The 23,051-nt window shown below is 36.5% G+C and overlaps 1 protein-coding gene across 9 annotated transcripts in view; it reads left to right on the top strand.

Annotated features, from left to right (window-relative positions):
• The first annotated feature begins 271 nt into the window (after nt 1-271).
• The window catches only part of HERC4 (HECT and RLD domain containing E3 ubiquitin protein ligase 4), a 130,454-nt gene continuing 107,674 nt past the window's right edge, over nt 272-23,051 (top strand). The window contains exons 1-2 of one of the 9 annotated variants that reach the window (XM_082408608.1): nt 272-432; nt 2,376-2,680. In XM_082408608.1, coding sequence (XP_082264734.1) covers nt 2,455-2,680 — 226 coding nt within the window. In that variant the 5' untranslated portion in view covers nt 272-432; nt 2,376-2,454. Of the gene's footprint in view, nt 620-2,375; nt 2,681-7,011; nt 7,099-7,203; nt 7,337-23,051 lie in introns of those variants that run through there. The other 8 variants (XM_082408604.1, XM_082408610.1, XM_082408602.1 and 5 more) reach the window with 8 other exon arrangements.

The following is a 23,051-nucleotide window of genomic DNA, read 5'->3' as shown; positions in this document are numbered from 1 at the left end:
GCACGCTGAAACGCTGTGACAAGACACACCAAACACCTCCATTTGTCTCGCAAATTCCAACTTCTGTGCTTGGAATTTTTCTCTTACGGCTACGCAAAGCACCACGCTGCGCAGGCGCCCGGGTCGGTGTGCCCTGGGAGGATTCCGGCGCAGGCGCGCGGGCCGCGAAGTGGGCGGGCCCGCGCGCGTGCTCCGCGGTTCACTTCCGGCCGACGCCGACCCCGACCCCTCCCCCGCGTTGCCTCCTCCCCCTCTCCCTTCTCCCCAGTCTCTGCCCCAACTCTTCCCCGCCCCTAGCGCTCTCCGCCTCGCTCGCCTCCTGTCCTTCCCCTCCCGCTCCATCCGGGTTGCTGACGGCTGGCTCTGGGCTAGAGAGCAGTGGCGGCTGCTCTTCTCTGAGGAACCCGGTAAAGTTTCACAGGAGCCGAAGAGGTGAGCAGCGGAGCAGCTTCACCGACGCCGGAGGAGCTCTGGTGTTCGCAGCCACTGGCTTAAGGAGGAGGGTCCGGGAGCTGGAGACCTGTCTCAGCTGCTGCGCTGCCTCCCTCTTGCGGGAGGCGCCGCCCCCAGCCGCCCTGGGCTTCTCCTGCCTTGAGGGGCAGGGTGAGTCGTTGCCCCGGTGGGTTCGGGGGCGTGTGACGGCGTTAGGGAGGGGGCTGGGCGGATACAGGCCGGCCTGGCGCTGGGTGCTTTCTCAGCGTTTCCTCGGGCGGGGGGTGGGGGGGCGGAACGAGGGCAGTGTCGGGCCCCCTGGCCCGGGGGCTGGAATGTCGCACCTCCCTGGGGAAGGGCCTCCCTGGGACAAGGGCCGCCGAGGTGCCGAGCCTCGTCCGCTGCCCTCTGCGGCTGCTGCGAGCGGACGGCTGCAGTAGTTGACTGGTCGGCCCGCGAGGTTGGGTGTGTGCCGATGATTTCTCTCTCCCGGTCCCCCTCAGCTGATCTCAGTGCATATTCAGGGAATGATGGGAATAAACTGCTTCTCTTTCCCCTACCTGTTGCTGGCGAGAGGACGCCTTTCCCATTACCCCTCTTTTTTAAAGAAATTTGGAATTTGGGGTGTTGTCCTGTCCTCTCCTTAAAAAAACAAAACAAAAACCGGGAAGACAGTGCAGAACTCTCGGGAACTATCGGGTTCTGATGCCCCAAAAGAATGAAATCAAACTTTTCTTAATGGATGGGTCATGGATGGAATGAGACAGCTTCCGCACTTGCTAGCCCGCACTTAGGAAAGTTGGGTTTTGAAACTTCTTAGGTTCTGTGTAAGGAATGTGGGTACCTACACGGGAATAAGGCTGACTTCCTGTAATTGTGTTATTTAGTAACGCGATGTATCTAAAAATTTGTGTAGATTTAGATGAAGTGGGCTCTTTGTTATCCGTATCTATATAAGCGAAGAAATATTCAGTCACCGTACTGGAAAGTTCTACAGATTTCGCCACCATACTCTGTGTCCCAGTCCGCATTTCTATTCTTGAAAACTCGGCAGCGCCGAGAGTTATTTGCAGTTTTTTTTCCATCTTCAAATAATTATCTCAGGGGTATAGATAGATGCAGATCGCCTTGGGGAGATATTTTTCAGTCATGGTTCCCACTCGAAATAGAAAATGTTGAATTTTGGGGGAGAGTCTTGATCTTTAAACTGCATACTTTTGTATTATAATTAGGTACACTGATTTAGTTTTTAAGTTAAATTAGTAGTGAGGTCAGAGTGTTAATATTTTGATTTGTAAAGTATGATCTTTGGAGGTGATTTTCTTAAGGTCAGAGCTTAACTAGAGAACTGTAATTTAATCTGGGGCCTGTTAGTTGGAAGAGTCTTTTAAGTTGTGGGAAATTCAAAGTTTCCATTATTGGCTTTATTTCTAGTACAGATAAGAACTTCAGTTTTCTGTTAATGTGGAGGTAGGTGTTAGAAAGTCTAATTATTCTGTGACTGGAGGGAGATTGCAAGGTTTTATGTTTCTGTAGTTGGCTAAATTTTTCAGAGTATATATCTGATTTGGGGTGCAGTGGATAGATGTCATATTTCTTGCTCCCACTGAAATTATTCAAAGCAAAAAGGAAAAAAAAGATTAACTTCATCAGGATACTTAATATTTCAATTTGATTAGTCTATTATGAGGCAACAGAAAGTCAAAACTAGTTAATATTTAGATTTTGCAAAGAATCATGGGGAGTGATGTATTTTTCCTAAACATTTCTGTATGATAATTTAAAAAATAACAACTGATTGGTTTTTGAAATTGAATGGTACTTCTGTAACACATTATAAATTTCATGTTTACTACATAGTGATTATTGTAGCCTAGCACTTGAAAGAGCAGTTATACATTGTTTCCTTTGAAGTCATATTAACTTTTTTTCTATCTTCTCAGACGTAGGGATACCTCCAACTTGCCAGTGTTTCAGAAGGGAGTGTTTTATTGAAACTGGAAGACCAAAAGAATTACAAACATGTTGTGCTGGGGAAATGCATCTTTTGGACAGCTAGGTTTGGGTGGAATTGATGAAGAAATTGTACTAGAGCCCAGAAAAAGTGACTTTTTTATAAATAAAAAGGTTCGAGATGTAGGATGTGGACTCAGACATACTGTATTTGTTCTGGATGATGGAACAGTATACACATGTGGATGTAATGATCTAGGGCAGCTAGGTCATGAAAAATCCAGAAAGAAACCAGGTAAGTTGAAAAATTTTTGTTTGCTATTTCTAATAATTATATCATTTAAGTTTGAAATGTCAAACAATTTCTCTAGTCCTAAACCCATGTTTTCTTTTTATCAAGCTTTAAAAGCAAACCAGGCATTAAATAGATCCTTTGCAGTTCGCATGCTTCTAAGTACTTTAATTATTTTGTGGTTTCTTTTTTTAACTACTGCTATTATAAACCCTTATTGTATGAAGCTGTGGTTTCAGAACATAATTATGGTGATGTAAAACAATAGCGAAAACCACCCTGCAGTGTATAGATCTTCTTTGGTACTAAGTATATTGGTGTAGAATATACAGTATGTAGGTCCTCTTTTATCAGTACTGTTCAGCCACCCTGGGCAGATTTTATTTTTTATCTTCTTTTTTTTTTCTGGGCAGATTTTAAATGCATAATTTACTGTGTTGTGTTCCATATATCAGAAAGGGGGAAAATTAAGATGAAAGCTTTTTACTTTCACTTACTTGCCAAAAATATAATCCTAATTATTCTCTTGTTCTTCCTATTATATTTTAAATACATGATTTCATTTAGTTTGAAATATCTTTTATTTCCCTAGTATCTTACTTTCAAGTAATAACACTAGCTATTAAAAGTTTTGTGTCTATGAGATGTCCTGATTATGTGGTAGCCATCCGAACCAAATTTAAAATAATTTGTAGGGTAATGAGAATTTTGAGGAATTTGGTCACATTTCATGTTCTGTTTTCCGGGATATACATATTTTAAAGTCAAATATTACCACACTTAGAAAAATTGTTATGTGAATTTCACTTTCAGTTGTGTTAACTAAAAGTTAATTCTTAAGATGGTAAATTCAGGTAAGATTACAGCTGTACTGATTTACAGTTTCTTTTAACTTTAACAATAATGGCACCTCAGTATTTTCTATGGCAGTTATCTTTCTTTACCACGTCATTATTTAAGTGGTTTCTATTGTTAGGCTACTTTTGAGAGGTTAATGTAAGTATAAGATATTAAGGTATTAAATTAAGGTATGTTACTCTTTTTTCATACCATCTCACCACCATGCCCAACCTCACTTTTCTAACTTGTAAATTACGGTGTAGTTTTCATCCTTCCTTGATAGGGTTTTAATCTCTTTTCTTCTGCCTTGATTTGTAATTTAATTTTTTTGGATGAATAGTAGTGATGCTTAATACAATAGGTTTAATTATTGTGAAACTCAAGGTAAATGGTAGTTTTCTTGTACTCTACCTCATGAAGAATATTCTATGGAATCTTATCAGATTTTCATAATCTTAGGCATTGAGGTTGTCATGTTGTTAGACATGAATGGTAATTTATTGATATGTATTTGTTATCACTGCTTCAGAGGCAGATGGATCCTTCACCTTTTTTGCTTAGCCTGGAATGCTGCCTCAGGTTGAGATTTTCATGGTATTGGGGCTGTTACTATTCTTATACTTAACATGCCCCACAGAAATAACTGAACATATCTCTGTGTTGCTTTAGTAATTTGTCAGAGGCTTCAGGGCCAGTAGAAAGTACAAAGCTAGCACAAAGAAATTGCCAATATAGTTACTGAAATTTACTAAGATTTACATTTTTTAAATGTTATTAAACATCTGTTCTGTGTCCAACACAAGGGTGGTAGACACTGTGCACTAATAGTATAATGATTATTATAGTGCCTGGAACAACTTTTAACCCTATAGGTGAGGTTCTGAGAAACTTAACTAGCCAGAAGAGGCTTCTTTGTGGTCATGCTGACACTGTGATGATTACATTGTGACATTTATATCACTCTGTTGATTCATCCTGGAAGCAATATTTGGCGATATAAAGTTGGGAGGGTGGGTTTACCTAATTTTTGATACCTCTTTAGGATTGCCTTGTTGTCCAGAGTACATCAGTCTATGGAATAGAAAAATGAAAGGCATAAACTTTGTCTTTGAAAAATTTAGAGCCTGGATTGGGCATTAAGGCATATGTAAATGAAATAACTAGAGAGAATTGAAATTTGACATGATGTGGTATGTATTTTGAGACTGGGAAGTTTAAATGATGGGAAATGTCATTGTGGGATAGAATTGAAGATTTCTGGGAGAAATTGAAGCCTTAAGTTTAATTCAATGATTGGTCACATAAATAGCCAGAAGAAAATAAATCTAGAGCTGAAATAGCTTTATGGAAGAGAATCCTTATCCTGAGAAAAACTTTTTATTGCTAGAAGTCCAGATTCAATGATGTATTGAAGTGTACCTAGTTAAAGAGGTAGGAAAAAGTAAAAGTTCAAAGGGAGGTAGTTGCTCTGATAGGAACTTAATCTTTTAACCTCAGTTTTGATTTAAGGGGATTGAGTGGAAAATGTAATAATGTTTTTAACCAAAATTATTTCCCTTTGGAATAATTCCTTAATGATTTAAATATACTCCTTTTCTAGCCTTTTTTTTTTTTTTTTTTTTAAATTTGTGAGTTTGAGGAATGAATTAGAAGATACAGAGTTCTCATTTAATTGCTTTTGAAGTCTTTGGGTAACAGAATGAGTCTGGTTGAATTTTAGGACCATGTAATAAACATAGTTCACCTCATTAGAGCTTTAAACTTGTGTCATGAAGAAAGCAAACAGAAAGCTAAGAATTGTTTTCTTATAGAGATTGGCTTTATAAGCATACTGAATATTAAGGAGTAAAAGAGAAAGAGGTCGCCTCATTCATTAAGGATAAGCTATTCTTGAGAGTCATGGTAACCTACTGGAGGACTCAGCCTTACGGTGTAGTAAATAGATTTGACCTATGGCCTGTTGGGAGAAGTTTCCATTCTGGACATTCTAGTAACCACATGGGAAGATTTCACTCATTTCCTTTATTATACCAAGAGTGCAGATTACGTCCATGTTCATCTCCGTTCTCTTGTATATGTATAATCCTTGCTGTCACTACTAGCTCTTTCTGAACTATTTCCAGAGAAGTGAACATCTATTTCACTTTCATGTATGTATTTTTCCTTCATAGGAATTTTTTTAAACCTTTTAAAATCTAGAGGCTCTCAATTTTTTCCTTAATTCGTAGCTAACAGGTAAATAGTATATTTAATCTTCAAAGTGCTAGGTCAGTCCACCTAAATAAACTGTTAGTTTTATTTTTGTACTTCCAAATTTGCTTCTGGAAATTTTAAGATCACATTTAGAAAGTGTACTTTTCTTAATAAGATTATTTACTCACTGTGTAGCCAGCCATAGGTAAAATTTGGTGTCCATGGACCTAAATATATGTTTTACACACCTGTTTCCATTTGTTTTGTGTTAGAAACAGTGCTAAACTATTTTATGTCCATAATTTGCAAATAATGTGATACAGTTTGTTAAAAATGACTGTTTTAATAGCATTTTATGGTGTACAAATTTCTTTTGAATAGAGTATGTATCTTATTTAATCCTCACAACAGTCTTGCTTGTTAGCTAGGGCAGGTGTTATGGTCCCTCTTTTTCATATGAGGAAACTGAAGTTAAAAGAGCTTAACCACTAGAGTAGCAAATATTAAGAGAACACTCTAAACCCTGTGGTTTTATCTTTTTCCCACAAAGTTTTGCCCCTGCCATATTTAGAAGGTAGAGGAATATTTATTCAAGGAGGAAACTAGTTTACGTCATTATTTTAATGTAATTCTGAGGGTTTAAAAAACTCTTAAAAATTACTATTTTATGACTAAATGTATACAATGATGACATCATATTTTTTTAATCCCTCCCCAGTCCCTTCCCTGTGCATAAATTCAAAGAGAAGCCATTTTAGGAACCGTGTAAGAAGGTTGAGAATTCTAGTTTCAGATGTAATATTGTATCAACACAAACTAAAAATTCAAATATATATGTTTTATCTTGAACTGAAGACTGACTTCATTGCAAAGCCAGTAATAGATAAAGTTTTGAATAGTATGATAAAATTTTTTGTAGCTTGTGCTCAACTCTTCTACTGAAGATAAAAATATTATGAGCATTGATTCTTTTTTTTGTGGCCCAAAATGGTAATTTCTACTGTTGATCATTCCAATAAAAACATTTTGGTCATATAGCAGTAATTTGCTTGCCTTTCTTGCTTCTTCATTTTCTGACCTGTTCTCTCTGTTCATAAAACATAAATCTATAAATGAACTCCTTAAAATATAGTTGAAATTTAAAAAGTAGTATAGCGAAATAAATGTATATATGTGGGAAATAAAATTATTCATATAAGAGTGGATTAAAAAATTCAGATAATCCCATATATTCCTTAATGAACCAAAGAAGCTCATTATGTTTTATAACTCCTAATTTTCATAATACCTTTTAAGGAAGAGAAGGATGTGGATGATATGAAGACTTGAAAAAATAATTACTTGGTTCAGGAATGGAGGCTTGCTTTGGATGCTTTACTTTGAGAAAGGTTAGTGTCCCAAGAATCACAGTGTCGAGGGTAGGGAAAAAAAATCATAATGCAAACAGATGACTACTGTTAGAGAGATGTATAATAATACTTTACTTTGTGTAGGACCCTACATCTGAGGAATTTCAAGAGCATTACACAATAACTCATGGTTCCTTTCAAAATGCTTGTGACACAATTTGCAAGAATTATCCTCATCTTAGGGGATAAATTTACGGAGAAATGGCAGCACAAGTTGGTAAGTAACTTGTCAAAACAGCAGGTGACTGGTGAACAGCTATAAATTGAATCTGAAAATTTAAGTCTACCAGTCTCCTACCTTATTCACTAAATTGTGCTTATGTTTAGAATTATTTACAGTAGTATCTTCTATTTGAGGCAGATCAAATACTAATGCAAAGATTGTTTTTTTGCCATTCTATTGATGGCCTATTGAAATGAATCATTATTTTATCAAGATGCTTGCATTGTGATACCACTTTGGTATTTCATTATAACCTTGTGTGGTATGAAGAATATTTAAACAAAGGAACAAAAACTTACTGTGGTAACACACAGTCTTCTTTCCTCTGTTATATATCATATTCTCTATCCCTTTGTTGTCTAATGCTGTGCTGTGCTACTATCCAAGGTCCATAGTAACTGCCAGGCACAACTGATTTGGTGGCTAACATTGGAATTTGGATTAATTATGTTGTATCAAGTCTGCCATGTATCTCTCTGTAGGATGCATTGGTTTGGTGAATGCTTTATAAAACCATTAACCCACAGAGAAGCAATGATAGTAGTAGATGCCTAATCTGAACAGTCTAACAAATAGAGCCTTCTTTAATTGATTTGGAACCAATGATTTTCTCTTTGTGTTTGGTATGTTAGTGTTTTTATCTGATTGGAAGTGAGCCACATATGTTCCTTGAAAGAACAGGAGTATGGAGAGTTTCACAGTTTGAGCAGTTACTCAGGATTCTTGTTACAAATGATAGCCAAGATGGTCTAGGTTCTATCACCTTAGTATAAGTACAGTCGTCTCTCAGAATCTGTGGAGGATTGGTTCCAGGACCCTCGAAGATACCAAAATCCATGGATGCTCAAGTCCTTTATATAAAATGGCATAGTATTTGCATATAACCTACACATATATTTAAAATCATTTCTAGATTACTTGTAATACCTAATACAATGTAAATAGCTATAAATACAATGTAAATGATATGTAAATAGCTGCTGGCATGGGAAATTCAAGTTTTGCTTTTTGGAAATTTCTGGAATTTTTTTTTTTTTTTCCCCAAATACAGTTGACCTTTGAACAACATGGGTGTTAGGGGTACTGATCCCCCATGCAAGTGAAAGGCTCCATACTGCTATCTTTGCCTTAAAAACAAAGGGATTGAAAGTGACTCACCCAAGGGCAAGAAGCTGAAACAGTTTGGATAGAATCAGAACTCATTACACATTTTGTGATCTCTGAGCATAAACTTTCCCTTACACAAAGATCTGTAAAATGAAAATACAGGCATTATATTTATTGAAGTAAACCGATGTGTAAGTGGATCCTTGCAGTTCAAACCCATCTTGTTCAAGGGTCAGCTGTATTTTCCATCCATGTGTTGGTTGAATGCTGAGATGCGGAACTCACGGATAAGGAGGGCCGACTGTATTCTTTGGGTTGCATGTCCCCGATATGTCATATGAGTGTAGCACTGTTGTTAAAGCTCATTTCTCACAAACCCCATGTATTTTTAAAATTGCTTTGAAGAAATAAATCAAGTCTCACTTCATAGATATTAAGATTTCCTAGGCGGTAAGGCATATCAGGTACTTGGGATACATATTAAAACTAATAGAGAAAATGTATTCAGCCATTGTTATAGGGTTTCTTTGGACTAGGATTGTGTTAAGTGAGTAGAAAAGTGGGAAACATTAATAAGGAATCCATATTAAAAAGTCCATGGTTTATCTTGTTTCAGCTTCTATGGCTTTTTTTTTTCCCCATGCTGATGGAACTTAAAAGGCAATAATTATTTTTATATCTTAACGAATTGTTGTGATTACTTTATATGCTAGAAAAATCTGTGCTGTGTACAGTTGTATTACTGGAGTTAATTTTGTTAAAAGGGAAATTTCTTGAATTTTGGTGGCTTTCTTTAAACCATAATATTTTATTTACCTGGAATTACTCTTTTTTCTTCAGTTCTAGTATGGCAGAATTTTATTTTAGCTTTTCTTGGCCATAAGGAAAACATTCTGTAATTCTTTAGTAATGTGTTTTTCACGTTATTTTAAAATACCTTATTTCTTTATTAATATCTAAGTTTAGTTTCATTTTATTCCTTTGCTGGGTGTCATACTATTCTGAAATAACACATTTTTAGTTTTTCATAGTTTTATTACATATTCTTTTTCTAAAACTTATTTATTTTTATTTTTGGCTACGTTGGGTCTTCGTTTCTGCATGAGGGCTTTCTTTAGCTGCGGTGAGTGGGGGCTACTCTTCGTTGCAGTGCACACGGGCTTCTCATTGTGGTGGCTTCTGTTGCTGTGGAGCACAGGCTCTAGGCACACGGGCTTCAGTAGTTGTGGCTTGGGGGCTCTAGAGCGCAGGCTCAGTAGTTGTGGCACACGGGCTTAGTTGCTCCACGACATGTGAAATCTTCCCAGACCAGGGCTTGAACCCGTGTCCCCTGCATTGGCAGGCGGATTCTTAACCACTGCGCCACCAGGGAAGTCCCTTATTACATATTCTTGGGAGGGGAATCAGGAAATATAGGGAAAATAAAAATCAATCATAATGCCATCATGCACAGATAAATACTGCTGTCATTTGACAGTTTTTCTATACTCATATATGTTTCTGATTATGGACTGGGAATATGTTCTTCTTTCTCAACTTTTTTTTTTCAGTAATAATTGAATAACACTTTAGTAAATATTTCCCCATGGTTTTAAAATACTGTTTAGGGATATTTTAATGATTATTTAACCTTTCATCATTAAAAAAAAAAATTATTTATTTTATTTATATTTGCTGCATTGGGTCTTCGTTGCTGCACCCGGGCGTTCTCTAGTTGCAGCGAGCGGGGGCTACTCTTCGTTGCAGTGCGCGGGCTTCTCGTTGCGGTGGCTTCTCTTGTTGCGGAGCACGGGCTGTAGGCGGGCGGGCTTCAGTAGTTGTGGCGCGTGGGCTCTAGAGCGCAGGCTCAGTAGTTGTGGCTCGTGGGCTCTAGAGCGCAGGCTCAGTAGTTATGGCTTGCGGGCTCTAGAGTGCTGGCTCAGTAGTTGTGGCACATGGGCTTTGTTGCTCCGCGGCATGTGGGATCTTCCTGGACCAGGGCTCAAACCTGTGTCCCCTGCATTGGCAGGCAGATTCTTAACCACTGCGCCACCAGGGAAGTCCCCAAGGAAACAAAGGTTTTGAAATCATAAGATGCAGTCACATAGAAGTTCTTGATTTCACTAATAGCTGAAATAATTGTAACTATAAATTGTATATGTGCTGGTATGTAGGCAAGAGCCCCTGGGAAATGTGCCCTCTGAGAGAATGATGTTGCTTCTGTGAAAGAGAAATGAAAGTGAGGAAGGGATAGGGTAAGGCTAAAAGAGACCCTAAGGAGCAGAATTAGGAGTTTCTGAAGACAACTGGAGGAAAGTTTAGGTGCTTTACCTATAAGTTCTAGAATCTAAAAAATAAAACAAACTAGTGAAGATAACAAAAAAGAAACAGAGGTACAGAGCACAAACTAGTGGTTACAGGTGAGGAGAGGGAAGGAAGGAGGGGCAAGATAGGGGTAGGGAATTAAGAGGCACTACTATGTATTAAGTAAATAAGCTATAAGGATATATTGCGCAGCACAGGGAATGTAGCCAGTATTTTATAACTATAAATGGAGTATAATCTTTAAAAATTGTGAATCACTATGTTGTACACTTGAAACTTAGATAATATTGTAAATCAACTACACCTCAATTAAAAAACAAAACTTAGTGGAAACGAGATTCAATTAGATGTCAACAATCAAAGCAAAGGCAGCATTTACAATACCAAGAAAAAGACAAAATGACTTAGGCATAACCTAAGAAATGTGTGAGACATAATATGAAGAAGACTTGAAAGCACCTATGAGGGATAGAAAAAACTTGAAAAATTGAAACCACATTTGTGGGTAGGAATACTCAACCTACATAGACCTGTCAGTTTCTCTAAAATTAATATCAGTTTGATATGATCCTAATAAAAATAGCAAGTGTTCCCCCCCCCCCCCAGGAACTCGACAAATGGATTCTGTAGTTCATATGGAAAAAATAAACCAATGTAGCCAGGAAAACTCTGAAAAACGAGAGCGAAATATATATATATATAAATAGATAGTAACATATTTTAATTTTAAAGCCTTGGTAGTTAAAACTGCCCCACAAATAAACATATTAAATAAAATAGAATAGAAAGACCAGACATAAACTTATAATCAACGGAGAAAAAAATTCAAGTGAGGGATAATCAATAAATGATCTTGGTATAAGTAGGAGCATCATCTAGGGAATAAAAAAGTTGGATTAATACCTCACGCCATGTATGTATTGGATAAATTCCAAATGAATCACATATTTAAATGTAAAGGCTACAATGATAAATGTGCTCAAAGAAAACATAGACTAATTTTTTAAAAATTATTTTGGAGTCAGGAAATCCTTTCTGAATTGTGAAAAGATAAAGTAAACTGCATGGAAGTAAAAATAATTTTGCTATGTAGAAGTCACTGTAAAAGTTAAATAGGAAATATTTATGAATTTTAATATTTATATTGAAATCAAAATGCAAGTCTCCGAGATATAAAGCACTCCTAGAAATTGATGAGATAAGGAGAAGACAGTAGCAAAATGGGCAAAGGATAGGAAGAGGCACTTCACAGAAAAGGAAATACAAATGACTTTTAAACAGTGAATACTCTTCAGACTCATTCATACTAAGAGAAATGCAGAAGACTGTGTATGACTGGGGTACCATCTCTGTATAGTGAGGCTGTCAGTAAATAAGTGTTCATAGGTTGTTAGTGTAAATTGATAAACCCTTATGAGGGTTATTTTGCCAGCATATATCAGAATTACAAATGCACAAACCCTTTCTCCAAGAAGTCCCAAGAGTATAGCTCTTGATTTGATAGCTACGTTTGTACATATACAAAATGAGTGTTACTGCAACATTGTTTATAATAGCAAATATTAGAAACAATCTTATGACAGTCTGTTGGGAACTGGTAAAATAATTCAGTCAGTGTAATACTATATAGTTATGAAGAGAATGAAGGAGTTTTTTGCATATTAATATAGAAAGAGCTCTAAGATAAATTAAGTAAAAAGAGCAAGGTGTAGAACATTGTGTATAAAGCTGTATTTTGGATTAAAAAAAAGACAAATATACATTTGTATTCGCTTATAGACATATTAAGAAAAACCCTGGAAGAATATATCCAACTAATAATGGTATTTATTCTTGGTGCAGAGGTAAGATGAGGGGTGAGAACTAGACTGGTAGAAGACATGGATGATAGACACAGATTTTTCCCTACATGTATTTAAAATAAAATGTAGACATATTATCTGTTAATTTTTTAAAAATAAAAGGGTAGGCTCTGGAATTAGAGTGCTTGGATACAAATCCTGGCTCTTTCACTTCTTAGCTATGTTATCTTGGGCACATAGCTTAGTCTCTGTGTTAAGTATTCTTTTCTGTAAAATTAGGATAATCATGCCAAGGGTGGTTGTAAGGGATTAAGTGAGATGTCACATGAAGTGCAAAGAACAATGCCTGGCATGTGGTAAGTGCTCAATAAATGTTTTCTTAAAAGAAAAAAGCCATTAATGTTAGTGTGAGAATGTAATTTTAGGTAAGCCTTACACTGAAGTGGCTATATGCTGTTTCTATATGTTCCTTGAGATAGACAATACATATCTTTTCATCTACAACTGAAATTCAGGCATTTATTCAACAGAGGATGTCTACTTTGTCCTAGACATTGTGCTAACCATGAAAGTACTTCTTTATGTTTAGTCTTCAGTTACCTTGTTGGAGCTCATATTCAAAAATTACACCAAAATTTCCCAAAAATGTATGTTTGTTTTGTTTAGAGGTAATGTTATATCGGAGCAAGATATAAAATAAATTCGATTCCTTTACTGTTAGACTCTAAAGATATAGTAATAACAGAAAAAACATAGATGCCTTTTTTGTTCTTGTGAGAAGCACATAAATGATGGGAGTTAGATTCATCGTTTATTTTCAAAAGTTTATTTACTGAAGAGTAATTAATTAGAACATTTCTTGGTCCATTCAGGCTGCTACAACAAAATTACTATAGTCTGGGTGGTTTAAACAACAAACCTGTATTTCTCTCGGTTTTTGAGGCTGGGGAATCCAAGATCAAGGTGCTAGCAGATTTGTTACCTAGTGAGGACTTGCTTCTTGGTTCTTAGATGCCATCCTTTCATTGTGTCCTTATATGGTAGAAGGGTGAGGGAGCTGTCTAAGAAAGGGCACTAATCATGAGGGCTTCACCCTTATGACCTAATTACCTCCCAAAGCCCTACCTCCTAATACCATAACAGTGGGGGCTAGAATTTCAGCATATGAATTTGGGGGAGGGGGGGTGACACAAACATACAGTCTATAACAGAAGGTATAGTTTGTGTACTGATATTTTGAGGAACAGACACTTAAATTCTGCTTATTCATACTTTTAAACCTGCCCCTCCCAAAGTGATAAGTTGACCTTTAAATTTAAATTTTTAAATTTGTAAACTGTTCTAAGAATGTACATGTTGGATATGTTGGATATGGTATGGTAAAGTCATTGTGGCCATAAAGGGAAGAGAGAATGAGGCTTGGAAGTTCATTATGCTCACTGGTTCCAGAGAGAGGAGGTCACTGCATGCCACACAGAGCTGCAGGGGAAGATACCAGGGTAGTCAGGAGGCAGAAAACAAGGGCTCAGGGGAGATTTTAGGGTTGTAGCCTTATTGAGGTTTTCCTGGGAAAGGCAAACTAGGCAGAATAAACAGTTTAGGATTGGCTAGTTTGATTAATTCCTCCAGGCTTTGGTCTATAGGGTTGGTTTCTTGTTTCCTGGTACCTGGCCCTGGGATGATTTAAGGTAAGGGAAATATGGGTTTGGTGTGTGAGAGTTAGATAAGGAGATAGTTGGTGGAATAAACTCTGGATTGGTCAGTTTGCATATGAAAGGCAGGTGTTGGTAGGCAAGTTGTTATCTTTAGGAATTATCTAGTCCTGGGAGGCTCCGACTCTTCTGGTGTCTATAAGCCCCTTCCCCCCACCATTCCTATGTCAGCATCAAGAATATAGAAAGTAAGAATATAGTTAATTGTCTCTGTGATGAATGAATGCCAAATATACTAAAAAGAATCTAAGAAAACACAGAACAAAAATTCTGGCAGTATATTCTGAGGGTTCATTCTTGCTAGTCTTAAAAAGAAATTGAAGTAAAGCAGCTATTTGATTGATAGTATATTTATGTTGGAGTTTCCCCTTCAAAGCAGTTAATTTCAGCAGTTCCTAGCCATCAAGAAAGGACTGTTCTGAAGAAAAAATAATGTAAAGCCCCAAGTATTTATACAGTTTTAAGTATGTTTTGAAAATAGATTATTAAAACATAACCTTGTTGTTTAAGTATTATTAACAAAAGGACAACAGTTCAATCAATAGGGAAATGTTTATATCTTAGTGCCTTTATCCATGAAGTAGGGATGATGGTATACCTGTCTCATGGTGTTATGAGGATTAAATGAGATTAAACAAACAAAGGGCTTAGCACAGTGCCAGGCACATAATTGTCTTGTGTATGTTACCTGTATACCTGTATGTAGGTAAGAATGCATAAAAGGGATATGGGCTTGTAAACATATCCGTTATAAATAATTTTTTAATCTAGTTACATCTCCATATGAACATTATTGTGGGCTGTCAACCAAGACATGTAAGTTACTGTATGTTAAGTTTTGGTTTTATCAAAGAACTCATTAAAATGTTTTCATGACTATGAGTTGTACCATTCCAAATTCTTATTGGTAATTATTGGTGATAATTTTAGAGAATAAGCATTTTCATTAAATATTTTATGTTTTAGTTTTATTTAATTCTTAATTTTTTAGAATATATTTTATGATGATCATTATATGATTATATTAGACATCCTTTAAAAAGTGTCAGTAAACAATAATTTTACTTTAGGAATAGGGAAATAACATGCTGCCTTGAGTGAAGTAGCCATTTGGTTATTTGTTATCTCTATCACAAAATTAGCAATATGATTATTTAAAGTAAAAAAAAGAGCATTCTGAATTATTTATTGGTGTTATTCACTAATTCCAAGTGACTAATGTCTTCATCTTTTAAAAATTGAGCATCGTAAAATACATCAACTACACATTCACTTGTTCAATTAAACAATTAAAGAACCTAAAAGAAAAAAAACACTTGTAGATAATCAGTGTTGACAATTTAGTATTTATTTTTGCAGTCTTTTCTCTGCATATATATTGGGGCTGTATGTGACATATTTTTATACAAGAATGGAGTTACACAGTACCTTTTTAATTTCACAATATAGCATCTTGTGAACATTAAATTTCTAGAGATGGATATAAGTGAACTTTGCATTGCTCTAGTTGGAGTTTTGAGTTACTCAGAGAGAAGGGAAGAGGAAAATCTATATTTACAGCAACTAGTGAGGCATGGTAGGCAGAGGATTCTGGCTGGATTAAACATTTAGTAAGTAATTGATATGGAGCTGCTTTTTTGTTTTTTGGCTGCGTTGGGTCTTTGTTGCTGCACGCAGGCTTTCTCTAGTTGCGTCGAGTGGGGTATACTCTTAGTTGTGGTATATGGGCTTCTCATTGCGGTGGCTTCTCTTGTTGCAGAGAACGGGCTCTAGGCGCGTGGGCTTCGGTGGTTGTGGCTCACGGGCTCTAGAGCGCAGGCTCAGTAGTTGTGGCGCACGGGCCTAGTTGCTCCGCAGCATGTGGTATCTTCCAGACCAGGGCTCGAACCTGTGTCCCATGCATTGGCAGGCGGATTCTCAACCACTGCGCCACCAGGGAAGCCCTGAATTGTGTTTTTAAAAACTCTGAATTTTTCTTTGCTCATGGAAATACTGCTAGATATCATAAATAAGTTTTCAAACCAATCTTTAAAACACATTATACCTAAGTGTAATACTCTGTCAATAATTATATTTAACTGAGCTTTATAGCATTTTCTGTAGAAAAATTCATTGGAGTTTTACATTTGGGTGTCAGAATTTATCTTCACGCATCACTTATCCTGGCTTGTTTAGCTCTCTTGCTTTGTTGGTTCCAGAAAGCTTAAGATAGATATTTGTGAGCAGCATTTAACTTAACTATGTATCACATTTGAAATATAAATAATACTTGACTATAGCCACTGTTTCCTACAGAAGAAAATTTATCAGACCAGGTTAGTTATTTCCCTAGTATTTTGATTTGGAGAAACAAAGCACATTTGTTCCTGTGGGGTTTGGGGTCAGTTATAATTTGGGGACTGCCTATATCTAAAAAAAAAAAATTCTTTTTTTCCCTGATTACCAAAATAGTACATTTCTATAACTTTTTAAAAGTTACGGAAATACATGATTTGAAAAGTGGAAGCCACTTTTTCCCTACATCCTAAAGATGACTACTACTATTTCTTTATATTTTCATATCTTTTATACCTGTATTAAAATACGTAATCCTGTACACATATACATAAAGTTCTGTGGTTCTCTTTTTCATTTAACGTATTTTTATCTTTTCATGTTATACTGTATAGACATTCATTTTAATAGAAGCACCAATTTCTATTACATGGATATTCCATAATTTATTTACCTACCTGTTACTGGAAGTCACGTTATTTCCTGTTGTTGTTGTTGTTTCCCAGAAGGAAAGTTTCTGGGTCAGAGGACATGCATGTTTAGAATTGTAATACGCATTGCCAACTTGCTCTTGCTCTCTAAAAAGCTTTTTTTTTTTTTTTTTGAGCTTGTATTTTAAAGATCGTTTAGAGAAATGTGTCTTTTGCCAATTTTGTGTAAATTTTTTTTGCCATTTAAAAAGTTGTTTGGTATGGAAATAATGTAATTCGAACTAGAAACTTCTAAATTTCAAAATCAAGTTTATCTGTGATTGAATTATTCAGAATAAGTTATTTATTTCTGTGGATCACCTTTAAAACACAGATGGTAGTACTTGGGTAACTTGACAGGAATGTTTTGAACCCAAAAATATTTATTTAAGTGTATTTGTTTGCTAGGGCTGCCATAACAAAGTACCACAAACTGGGTGGCTTAAGTAACAGAAATGTATTGTTTCACAGTTCTGGAGGCTAGAAATCCAACATCAGGGTGTCCTCAGCGTTGGTTCGTTCTAAAGATTATGAAGGAAGGATCCATTCCAGGCCTCTCTCCTAGCTTCTGGTGGTTTGCAAGCAATCATTCACATGCATTCTCTTTGTGTGCTTGTCTGTGACGATGTTTCCTCTTTTATTGGGACACAAGTCAAATTAAGGGCCTACCCTGCTCCGTGTGACCTCATCTTAACTAATTACATCCTTGATGGCCATTTTTCAAATAAGGTCACATTCTGGGGTACTGGGGATTAGGACTTTCAGCATATAAATTTGGGGGTAACCCAATTTATCCCATAACAACAAGGTTTTGAGATCTGTAGATGAAAGAGGATACAGGGTAATGATAATGTTTATATTTTCCTTCAAATAGCTGTTTTAGAATTTCGAATAAGATGCAACTTTTAAGAGATGCTAGTTGTGAATATGTTACTAATGGTGTGTCTGTAGTATTACCTTTATACCCAAAACACATTTTTTTACTGTTTACAAGGTTCTCAGAGCATGTTGTTACTGGTGATTATATCTTATTATCAGGTTAAAACCCGCTTAGCAAAAGACTTAATAGACCATCTTGTATATTTTGTGATTGGTTGTCTAGGAAGAAGTGTTTATGTGTACTGTTATTATTGATAAATCAGTCTGGGTCATAGTCAGTCAATACTCACAGAGCTTTTCATGGTCATTCCTGGACATGCACACATGCAGGGCAAAATACATGAGTCTCCCGATGTGTAGATTCCCAGCTGAGGTTCAACAAAGCACTGTTTTGCCTTCCTGTTACGTCCTTTTTGTGGTATATTTAGTGCCACATTTTTTGCATTTTTGTACTTTTTGTTGGTGATTTCAGTGTTTAAAATGGCCCCCAAGCATACTGCTGAGGTGCTATCTAGTGTTCCTAAGCACAAGAAGGCTATGATGTGTCGTAGAAAAAAATTCATTGAGGCATGAGTTTACAGTGCTGTTGGCTGTGAATTCAATGTTAATGAATCAACAATATAATTAAGATGTCTTTAAATGGAAATGCACATAACACAAGGTTATGAATTGATCATTTGATGAAATGTTGTGATCAGAGGCTTGTAGCAACCTAATCTTGTATTTTCCCTAGGGGCAGTCATTCAGTATTTGCTAAATAAGTATTTGTGGTGACTTTATGGAACATAACTACTGTGAATAACAAGAATTGATGTATTCCCAACTAGACTAAAATAAAAAGACTAAAATTTATAAGTGGAACAGTGATGGGGTTTCCTAGAAGGCTGGTGCAGTGGTGAAATAAATCATCATATGTAGCATTCTTTTCTTCATACATTGTGCAGAGTTTTGCATTATCTTTCAAGGAAGTGTGAAAGAAGTTTGGAGTCACTGTTTTTGTAGTTTTTATTTTTCTCCTTGTACCTTTCATTAACCACAGTTGAGAATGAAAAAAAAAATTTTTTTCTGTCCATAATGGCCAAGAGAAGAAAACTGACAGAGGAACATATTCATAATTATGAGACAAATCAGAAGGTGAATGTAGATACACTGCTGTATGGATATGGTGAAATTGATCATGTAAGTGAACTCTTAAAGAATGAGTCTGGAGATGATATTCTACATGAATTTTCACAAACTCAGGAATTGGTGAACATATTTGTTAGATCCCAAAGGAAATAGGTTGTTCTTATTCAGTTACTTATTCAGATGGAAGGATTTTATCATGTAACATTTTACAGCAAGAACCTGGACCTATTCTGTGTTGCTAAAAGGATGTGCAACCGTATTCTTTCTTTTATGATGTTTCTGCAGCAAAATTTATTTGATGCAGTTTGTTAGTGAACAAATGCTGAAGTCAGAGGTGGATACAGGGGTAATTGGGAGGAAATAAATGATGTAGAAATGAAAACCGTCATTAGGTTGAACATTTTAATTGTTTTTTTTTTTTTTTTAAGTAGACTTAAGTTTTTTTTTTTAAATTATTATTTATTTATTTATTTATTTATTGAGCTGTGTTGGGTCTTCGTTTCTGTGCGAGGGCTTTCTCTAGTTGCAGCGAGCGGGGGCCACTCTTCATTGCGGTGCGCAGGCCTCTCACTATCGTGGCCTCTCTTGTTGCGGAGCACAGGCTCCAGACGCGCAGGCTCAGCAGTTGTGGCTCACGGGCCTAGTTGCTCCGCGGCATGTGGGATCTTCCCAGACCAGGGCTCGAACCCGTGTCCCCTGCATTAGCAGGCAGATTCTCAACCACTGCGCCACCAGGGAAGCCCTTTAATTGGTTTTTACAAATCTAAAAATGACAACATTTTGTGTTTATGGAGCAAAGAAGATGGCCTTTTTCTCCTTAATAAAATGATGCACCATCAGTTTTCAAAAATATTGCATTTTAACAGTACAAGTGTAAGAAGAACCAGAAGTAATGATGAGCTAGGGCTTATTAGATTTGTATTTGGAATATATCTGCTGTCAGTATTTACAAGATGGATATGTTATATCTCTCTAGTTCTTTATCTTTTCTGTTTTTGCTCCTGTCTCTGAAAAATGTATTTTTTTCCTGCCTTTTTCAAGACAGTCTCCTCCACTTAAGTTTTCTTTGCTTTTTTGTGCCTCCCTAAACTAAATGTTCCTTTTTTCTTTCCTTGAAGAGAAATGTTGTGAACCATAAATACTGATATGAAGTGTTACTTTTCTCAAATTTTTTATATGAATGTTTTGAAGCATAAAGAAAAGTAGAAAGAATAGCACAGTGACCAACAGTTAACATTTTACCACGTGTTTTTATCTGTACGTATTTGTATTTTTTTTAAAAAGTACCTTATTTCTGAATTACAGTCAACTGTAAGGATCATGTGCTGTTATTAAACCTTTTCCAACAAGTTTAGCGTCATATGCTCATAATTCTAACATCTTGTAGCTCCCATTTATCAAAGGAATCAATTTTTTTTTTTTTAGGAAATTTTCTTTTTTTAAAAATTAATTTATTTTTGGCTACATTGTGTCTTCATTGCTGCATGCAGGCTTTCTCTAGTTGCGGCGAGCGGGGGGGCTACTGTTTGTCGCAGTGCGCAGGCTTCTCATTGCGATGGCTTCTCTTTGTTGCGGAGCACGGGCTCTAGGCGTGTGGGGCTTCAATAGATGTGATGCGCAGGCTCAGTAATTGTGGCTCGCGGGCTCTAGAGCGCAGGCTCAGTGGTTGTGGCGCATGGGCTTAGTTGCCCCGCGGCATGTGGGATCTTCCTGGACCAGGGATCGAACCCGTGTCCCCTGCATTGGCAGGCAGATTCTTAACCACTGCACCACCAGGGAAGCCCCTCAGTTGTTTTTTAATGGGCTTTCTTGACAAGTTTTTCTTTTGTTTTCTGTCCTCTTCCATATATATCCATACTCAACCTAAATTAAAGTGAATTTAATCCCCACTTAACCCTCCCTTTTCTGTGTTCGTTGGCCTTGAAAGGCAAATGTAGCTTGGTGATTAAAACTTTGAGTTAGCATAATACCTGGTACATAGTAAACACTCAACAAATCTTAGCTGTTAGGTTTGGTATGAATTCTGTTTTGTTTTTTTCTCTTTCTCATACAGGGCATCATTAAGCCAGGTTTTCTAGTGAATTTTTTGGTTTGTTTTGCTGGGTTCATTTATTCCCCCTTCTTTCTTGCTTATCATTGACTCCTTTTTGCAAGCCACCTCGTTTCGAGCATTCATCCAGAATTTGACCTGGATGTGAAATGTCTCAATATAACATCGATCTAACTTTCTAGCATACTGGGGGGAAACAGTTGAGGTTTTTCATTTTAATTAGCCATTTGGAAAAAATAAGTAGTTTTTAATAATTGTACAGAGAACTTATCAGTTTGTATATTTGTTGTCTGAAAAGCCTGTATTAAGTAGTAGTCCCAAAACATATGTTATTATGTTTCTTTAATAATATATTTCTCAGTAGTTATTCATTGTCAAAATAGGTATCTTAGTAATTTGATGGGGCTCAAATTCTGAAAGAACCAAAATTATTTATCTTGAGTTTTTAGTATGTAGAAAAAAAAGTAAAGAGCCCAGTTCAGTTTTAAAGTGAAAACAATGGTTTTTATACATTGCTTTAACTATTTTCTCTAATGTTCTATTTACTTTTTAAAATAATTTTAATTTTAATTTTGAATAGATAATATATTCACATGGTTCAAAAATCAAAATAATATAAATACACATTGAGAAGGTTTGCTCTTACACTTGACCACCCTATTTCCCCTTCTACCCGCATCCCCTGTAGGCAACTCTGTTTATTAGTTTTTTGTTTATCTTTTCAAAGTTTCTTTATGTAAATGTAAGCAAATATGAATATATATTCATATTCTTTCCTCTTCCTTACACAAAAAATAGCAAATTGTGTACATTATTCCACGTCTTGATTTTCTTTCCTACTTTGATAACATACCCTTGAGATCTTTCCATATCAGCATGTAGCATTTCCTCTTTATTTATGTTTTCAGAGCATAGTATCCCAGTGTGTGGATGGAATCCTTTATTGATGGATACTTGGAATATTTCCAGTCTTTTTTTATTATATACAGTACTGCAAACACGTAAATACACACCCATTCACACACACGCACATATGTTTTTGTACTCTACCCTCCTAGGTTCTCCAGCTGGGGCTTGTCTAGACAAAGGACAGATTAACAAGGAGAAAAACAAAACAAGTTTATTGCCTTGCGTTTACATGCAGGAGCACTCAGTAATGAGTAACTTAAGGTGGTAGTAGAACATGGGCTTATATAGCATCTTAACAAAAGAACAATAAATAGAGAAGTAACAAGACGAAAAGGACTTTGAGTTTCTGGGGTGGCAAATTTTGGGAAGGTAAATATGTGGGGGAACTTAGATAAGGGCTAGTTAGTAAAGTTTGTTACGTAGTTTCTGCTGGTGCTGTCCCTGAGCTGATAAAGGTCTAGAGTTGCCTCCAGTGATTAACTCTTGTCCTTCCTGGTAGAGAGGGAAGGCGGGACACTTTTACAAATTTATGTCCTGCTTTTAGGCACATAGGAGAGCAGAGAGCTTTTCTTCTTAGTGGCCTTCAGGTCAAAGCAGTCCTTATGCCAAAGTGGCATATTTTGGGTTGGCATATTCTGCTGCCCTTTAGTACTTAGATGTATCTGCAGGGTATGGAATTGCTGGATCCAAAAGGTAATTGCATATGTTTTGTTAGGTTTTGCCACATTCTTTTGCAAAAAGGTGGTTCTGTTTTGTACTTTCACTATCAATATACAAAAGTGCCTTATCCCCCAACAGATTGTTATCAAACTTATGGATTTTTATGAGATGAAAAATGTTATCTTGGTGTGTGTGTATTTATAAATAAACTTTTTTTAATTAATAAACTTTTTAAGAGCAGTTTAAAGTTCACAGCAAAATTGAGCAGAAAGTACAGAGTTCCCATATACTCTATACTACACGTATACAACCTCCCCTAAAAATCCCCTCTGCTCTGCCTGTTCATCCCTCCCTCCCTCTAACCCCAAGCAACCACTAATCTTTTTACTGTCTCCAAAGTTTTGCCTTTTCCAG

Source organism: Balaenoptera borealis, assembly GCF_965194805.1.
Source record: "Balaenoptera borealis genome assembly, chromosome: 10".
Lineage (NCBI taxonomy): Eukaryota > Metazoa > Chordata > Mammalia > Artiodactyla > Balaenopteridae > Balaenoptera > Balaenoptera borealis.
The sequence above is the reverse complement of the archived record's forward strand: the minus strand, read 5'-3'. Positions and strand labels throughout refer to the sequence as shown.